Genomic DNA, 7,096 nt, shown 5'->3' with positions numbered 1-7,096 from the left:
TTTCGAGTTAAGTTCCGTTTGAGAAAAACTAGAAAAAGCTGTTCATATTGCGACTCTCGCCTTTGATGTGAGCTTCCGGGTCAAGTGCACATCTGAAGTCGATTTTGAAATTGATCAGTTTTCAGCAAAAACATAATCATGACAAACCCTTAATTTACCCAATCACGATCAACCGCCCTCGAAATGTCTCAATTTAGGGTTTTTTGGCTCGGACCCACCCTCGCACCGGAAACACCAYGTTCAAAAATAGAAATTACGTACCTTTAGCGTGGGCGTCGAGACCGCGTGGCTCCCGTACTCGCAGCAAATGCACACTACCCTTGCCGGAGACGCGCTGTCTGGGGCGGCCAAATCGGCCGACGACAACCGACGATCCGCCGCCGCCAGCCACCTGTAGAAATCTCGTGMCGCCGCCGCCGCCGCCGCCGACAATAAAAAATTCCTATCAGCTACGCGATCTTTACGACTCGTTCAGCCCCCAGAGACAGCCTAAAATTATCACGAACAAATTTTGGTCTAGGAGTGTGGTAGGGGAGGGAAAAGCCCCAATGACAATAACGGTTTATTTAATTTTATACAGCTTACAAATTGATTATCAGAAAATCAATACAAATAACAAAATAGATAAATATTTATCTTGTGTTGTTTCCTCAATAGTTTTGATATATTCAATAATACAGGGTGTTCCGTCTAAACCCCACATTAAAACTATTGGGAGTTCGAATAATCATATTTGTTTGAAAATTGGTCCATAGCCATAATGCATTAAGTCCTCCTAAATAAAAATATTTTATGCCGGAAGTCGGTCTCAACTTTCTTATTTTAAATGGAAAGCTATATTTTTTACCGCGTTTTTGAATTAATCAGGTTATTTTAAGGGAGTTTTCCCAAATTTTGCCGTTTTTGAAATATTTGGAGTTTTTCAAAAAATTTTGGATCTGCACTTCCACTTTAAAAATCGGTAACTCTGCTATTTTTTAAAATTTTGGATTCGTTTTTTTGGCGTTTGAAAGAGAAAGTTTAGATCTTTCATCCGGTATTTTCAAATTTAGAAAAAAAATTACAAACCATAAAATTTTAAGGTTACTTTTGTAATAATTCAAATACCCATAACTCAAATTTTCCAAATGTAATACCCCAATTTTTATTTTACTAAATGGAAGAGAATTTAATTCTGCATCGATTTGTATTAACATTCCCTATACCAAAATTTAATAATTTTAAGTTATGGTGACTTTTTGTTAAGACTGTCGAAAATCTATTACGTTTTCGTATAGTTTGCTATGGAAATCAAAAATGTCAACAGTGACTCATTATTTGACAAATAGTGCCAAAATATGGAGAGTCAAAGCTACTCAAACTTACGATTTAATTAATTTATTTTGAATTTATGGAGAGTGTAACAAAATTATGTCGTTCATTAAACAAAAATAAATTTTTCTCACTTGTTAGCTTTAAATAATGATCGCATGGTAGAACCTATCAATAATAATTAAGTTTGCATAACTTTGATTCTTCATATTTTGGCACTATTTCTCAAATAGTAATTTACTGTTGACGTTTGTTTAGTGAAAATTTTGACATGTGTGGTTAGTAATAAATTTTCTGTAGTCTTAAAAAAAAGTCCATAACTTGAAAATTATTAAATTGTTAATACAGATCAGTGCACAATTAAATTCTCTTCTATTTCGTGAAATAAAAATTGCGGTATTTCATTTAAAAAAATTGAGTTTTGAGCATTTGAATTATTACAAAAGTAACCTTAAAATTTTGGGATATGTTATTTTTTTTTTCAAAATTTGAAAACACCAGAAAAAGGATCTAAGTTTTCTCTTTCAAACGCCAAAAAAACGAATTCAAAATCTTAAAAAATGTCAGAGTTACCGGTTTTTAAAGTGGAAGGTGCAGATCCAAAAAATTTTGAAAAACTCCAAATATTTCAAAAACGGCTAAATTTAGGTATAGGGAAAGCTGATAAAAACTCTCTTAAAATAACCCGATTAATCCAAAAACGAAGTAAAAAATATACCTTTCTATTTAAAATAAGAAAGTTGAGACCGACTTCCGGTATAACCGGAAATGCCGCCATCTTGAAAATACTTTCATTTAGGAGGACTTAATGGTTTATGGATATATACCAAATTTCAAATAAATACGATTATTCCAACTCCCAATACTTCTAATGTGGGGTTTAGACGGAACACCCTGTATACTCCACACAATTTCGACCTCCTATAACATCAATTTAATTGTAGACTATGTGAAATCCACTAAAAAGAAAACATACAACTAACAATCGCTAAAAGAGAATAAAGATCTAACATCTTGCCAACATTAAAACAGTTTAGTTTACTCGATTTGAACCCTGATTTACTACATAAAAATCTCTTAATTAAAAATTACAGTTTGTGAACTAGAGAGAGAAATATACCGTGTTATTCGCCCCATGAACAATCTGTCAGTCACTTATTATACGTCGATACTTTTTATTAGGCGGCTGAATGTCATCATCATCATCAAAATGTTCGTAAGCGTATTCAGGCAGGAATTTTTCCAATTGCTCGTCAAAGAACTTCTCCAAGACTTTAGCATCGGCGTACACTTGAGAATCCTCCTAAAAAACACACACAAACTCAACTAAAATCACCAAAACTCATTCCCTTACAGGATTATACGTGTAGGCATTTTTAAACATCAATCGAACGTCTTTAACCAACTGCTCCATACTGGTGTAATGCTCTGCTGAATTCCAGTTCAATTTCTGACGAATCGAATCAAGCGCAATCGGATTTTTAATAATCGCATGATACTCCTCATTCTCAGGACCAATTACTTCCCGAAACGGTAAACTAGGATCGTATTGACAATACAATTCCAAAACGATACGTTCTGCGATTTTCTTGTCTTTGAAACAAAGCTCCCCTTCTTTTTTCTCACTTGAAACTTCGTCGGAAAAATCGGCGAAATTCGTACACAACAAACACTGCCACGTGTCGTTCTCCCTTAAAACAAATCAAAATAAATATTAACCGAGTTTGCAAAACAAAAAAAATAAATATCTCAGAAATAATAAACATTTGGATAAGACAAGTTGAGTTATTTTGACTTCTTTAGACCTGTACTATACCCTATTAAAATTTAAACACAACAATTAAAATCACCCTGTATATATTTATACAGCGTGTCCGAAAAAAATATTAGAAGATTTTTGGGGGGTGATTACTTAGGTCAAGATAGAAAAAAAATTCCTATAGACTCATATCCGGAAATGCTTCTTAAGGAAGCTAGAGCCATGTAATAAAACAAATCAAAAGAAATATTAATTGCATTTTGTTAAAAAAGTAAAATATACAGTATGTCCCCGCATTGAGTTTACAAAAAGAAAAAAAATTGTCTGATTTTCCCCCAAAACTTGAAAAGAATAACATTTTTTGCTTAAACTAAAACGAGAAAATCAGTAATTATTAATTAAGATTTCATTATTCTGACTCAGTAGAAAGAAAACTTCATTTTGCTCTTGATTTTAACATTGACGATTTAATTTTTTCGAAAATTAATTAATTAAAAATGACTGTTTTTATCTTAAAGCTATTTTTTTGAGTTGTCATTTATTAAAATTATGTTTTTTGTCATTTTTGTTATTTAACTTGCGTAAACTCATTTGTCAAAGTGACATCGTTGTCAAAAAAAAAAACTACCAATGTGATAAGATTTAAAACGCAGAGAAAAATAATTATAGGTCCAAAATAAATAAAAACTTCGTTAGACTTACAGCTTAGGATATAAATTTCTTATGACATTTATGAAGCAATTTTTTAGCTAAAAGTCTCATTCATTTCAAACAATTTTTTTAGGTATTAACTCTTTACTTAATTTTTTTATTATTATTCAATTAGACTTAGAACTAAGCAATTTCATAAATGTCATCGTTTTTAATTTATCTCGACCAACTTGTAGAAAATTCATTGATACTCTTTACTACGCTGTAACTCTTTAACAAATAAAGATAGAAAAAAAAACATTTATTTTTTTTATCAGAATTACGTTTTCTATCATTGGTTGACATATGGCGATTTACTTTTGGGACAGCCTGTATATACAGGGTTACAATATCTCAGAAACTAAACATTCGGTTAAAGCAAGATGAATTATTTTGACGTCTTAAGACCTGTACTATCATCTATTAAAATTTAAGCACAAGTAATAAAATCACCTTGTATATATTTATACAAGGTGTTCGAAAAAAAATTTAGAAAATTCTGGGGGGTTATTACTTAGGTTAAGATAGAAAGAAAATTCAGACTCATATTTAAAACAAATCAAAACAAATATTAATTGAATTTTGTTGAAAAAGAAAAATATACAGTATGTCCCCGGATTGGAAAATTTTCTTTTCAAAGGAATAACATTTTTTGCTTAAGCTAAAACGACCAAATCATCAACCATCAAAAAATCATTTTTCATTTGATTTTGAACTTTTAAGTCTTATCATATTTAATTTTTTTGACAATTAATTAACTAATAATGATTGTTCTTGTTAAAAATTACTTTGCTTTTTTATCTTAATGCTATTTTTTGAGTTGTCATTTATTAAAATTATGTTTTCCACAAAAATTTTTGTTATTTAACTCATTTGTCAAAGTGACATAAAACCGCCAATGTGATGGAATTTAAAACRCAGAAAAATAATTAAAGGTCCAAAATAAAAAATAAAAACTTTTCTTTCCACTGAGTCATTCGTTTAAAGAGTTGGGAAATACATTTCGTATGACATTTATGAAACAATTTCTTAGCTTAAAGTCTCATTCATTTCAAGCATTTTTTTAGTTATTATCTCTTAATACTTTTTTCCAATTAAAGTTTTTTTTTATCGTTTTCAGATCATATTTATCTTAGTCGCTTTGACAGTATTAATTAAATTAGACTTATGAAAGTATTTAAACTTTTTTTTATCATTGATTGACATTGGTTTACTTTTAGGACAGCTTGTATATACAGAGTTACAATATCTCAGAAACTAAACATTTTGACGTTTTAAGACCTGTAATATAACCTTGTAAAATTTAAGCACAAATATTAAAATCACCCTGTATATTTTTATACAGGGTGTCCGAATTTTTTTTTTCGTTTTTTTTTAATACTCACTCTACGCTCAGATTGGGAATGTGACAGTACTGATGAAACACTTTGGGGCACTTATCGCAACAGACAAGCTCACCCCCATCCATACACACCGCACACCAATCTTCATTGGGGTCATCTTTGCCCGTTTCCATTGGATCACTTTTAATTTTCCCCGATGGTCCTGCATCACCTGTCGAACTATCAACATGTGGTGAGCCCCCTTTTTGTCGTCCTTCAGCGACAACTTGTACCCCATTTGAATCTAATTTTGCAATAGTTGCCATTAAATCCTTTACAGAATCCTCACAAAATTTATCAAGACTTCGTTCAGTATCACTACGACCTTGAATATGATTCGGACTTGGTGTTTTAGGAATGGTTGAAGTAACAGTCGCTGGTAGATTTCGACAATTCTCTTGAGTTTGTTGTTGTTTTAGTGTGATTTTAAAATTATCATTGATTGTAGGTAAAGTCATATTACGATTGCCCCCTTGTATATTATTATTATTGATTTGTTGTTGTGGTATGTGCCAACGAGCTGAGCCCCCTGTTTGCATTTGAAACTGTCTTTGAGGACGATTTTGGTTCATCATCATAGGCATGGGGGGTTGTTGGCGAAACGCTTGTTGTTGTTGTTGTTGTTGTGGTTGTTGGTTTGGGGGAAAACGATTTTGGTACTGTTGGGCCATATGTGGTTGCACTGCTTGGTATTGTGCAGGCCCTGTTTGAATATAAACCGGGGAATTACTCGAAACTGGTTGCAACAAACACCGCAGATTACTTCGATCCGATAACATGTTTTGGGGGTGAGTTGATGATGAAACCTGCTGATTAAAAAAAATCTGTTTCATGTAAAAAAAATACACCAAATTTACCTGTTGTTGATTCATTGAATTCATTCGAGGTAATAAAGGCCGAGGCATTTGCCGTGGCATTTGCATTCGATTAGCACCCAATTGTTGGGCTAATGAAATTGGAATTGGTGGACCCATCATTTTCGGACTAATATTTTGATTTTGTGGGTATTGGGGCCCATTTCCAAATTGCCCATATGGTGGTGGTAATCTGGGTGATTGTTGGAAACCCCCTTGTTGTTGGTAAGGGGGTGACTGTTGGAGGATTTGATTAATAGGGGATTGTCGGGAATGACCAGGACTGGGGGATCCATGTGGGGATGGGGATACGGATTGTGAGGGGTAAATACGCCCATCAACGACGATTTGACCAATCGTTGACATGACTGAAAATATAAAAAAATAATCAAACTCTTGAATTTTTTCCCTAAAGCGAAATAAATTACCTGTTGATAAACCTACCAATGAAAGCATAAAAAATCATGCAAAAATTAAATCCAAGCATTGAACCCTAATTAACAAACGGCGGACAGAAAAAACCTCATTTATTTAAAGACATTTTGCTCTTTTATAGCCAAAAGTTGTTTTGCTCAAAAAACAAAACATCGCCAAATTATGTCGAAAAATCATAAAATTAATTGAAAAATAACCTTTTTCGGGACGTTTTTGAGAAAAAAAAACTCAAAACTCAAAAAAAAATATCTTTGATATCGTTTTGCTAAAAAAAACAAAAAAAAAAATTGCCAAATTATGTCGAAAAATCACTAAATTAAATGGAAAATAATAGTATTTTTGAGCGTTTTGGCATATTTTTCAGTCAAAAATGCACTTTTTCGATAAGTTCTACGCAAACAAAACACCAAATTGTTATTACTTTTGCCCTATGCAAAACGCTTAAACACGTAGATAAGCCAAAAATTTATTTTTTTAAGCTTTAGGTAAAACAAGCCAAAAAATCACTAAATTTGATCGAGAAACTCGCTTATTTATCAAGATATCGTCAAAATAAGCTTAAAATTATCAATTTCTAATCTATTTTAGATTTTTTCGGAAGATTTAGTTTGCATTTTTCAAGCATTAGAACCTTAGTTTTTTCGCAGAAAACTGTTAAATTAGAT

The 7,096-nt window shown here is 32.0% G+C and overlaps 1 protein-coding gene across 3 annotated transcripts in view; it reads right to left on the bottom strand.

The window, feature by feature from the left end:
• Positions 1-2,348: 2,348 nt before the first annotated feature.
• The window catches only part of LOC123004642 (E3 ubiquitin-protein ligase TRIM33), a 9,105-nt gene continuing 4,357 nt past the window's right edge, over positions 2,349-7,096 (bottom strand). The window contains exons 6-10 of one of the 3 annotated variants that reach the window (XM_044397991.1): positions 6,425-6,436; positions 6,000-6,364; positions 5,146-5,951; positions 2,666-3,002; positions 2,349-2,614 (exon numbers count right to left, since the gene is read on the bottom strand). In XM_044397991.1, coding sequence (XP_044253926.1) covers positions 2,459-2,614; positions 2,666-3,002; positions 5,146-5,951; positions 6,000-6,364; positions 6,425-6,436 — 1,676 coding nt within the window. In that variant the 3' untranslated portion in view covers positions 2,349-2,458. The remainder of the gene's footprint in view (positions 2,615-2,665; positions 3,003-5,145; positions 5,952-5,999; positions 6,365-6,424; positions 6,437-7,096) is intronic. The other 2 variants (XM_044397992.1, XM_044397993.1) reach the window with 2 other exon arrangements.

Source organism: Tribolium madens, unplaced genomic scaffold (assembly GCF_015345945.1).
Source record: "Tribolium madens isolate multiple individuals breed KSU strain unplaced genomic scaffold, Tmad_KSU_1.1 Scaffold_20;HRSCAF=117;Tcas5.2_LG4, whole genome shotgun sequence".
Classification (NCBI taxonomy): domain Eukaryota; kingdom Metazoa; phylum Arthropoda; class Insecta; order Coleoptera; family Tenebrionidae; genus Tribolium; species Tribolium madens.
The sequence above is the reverse complement of the archived record's forward strand: the minus strand, read 5'-3'. Positions and strand labels throughout refer to the sequence as shown.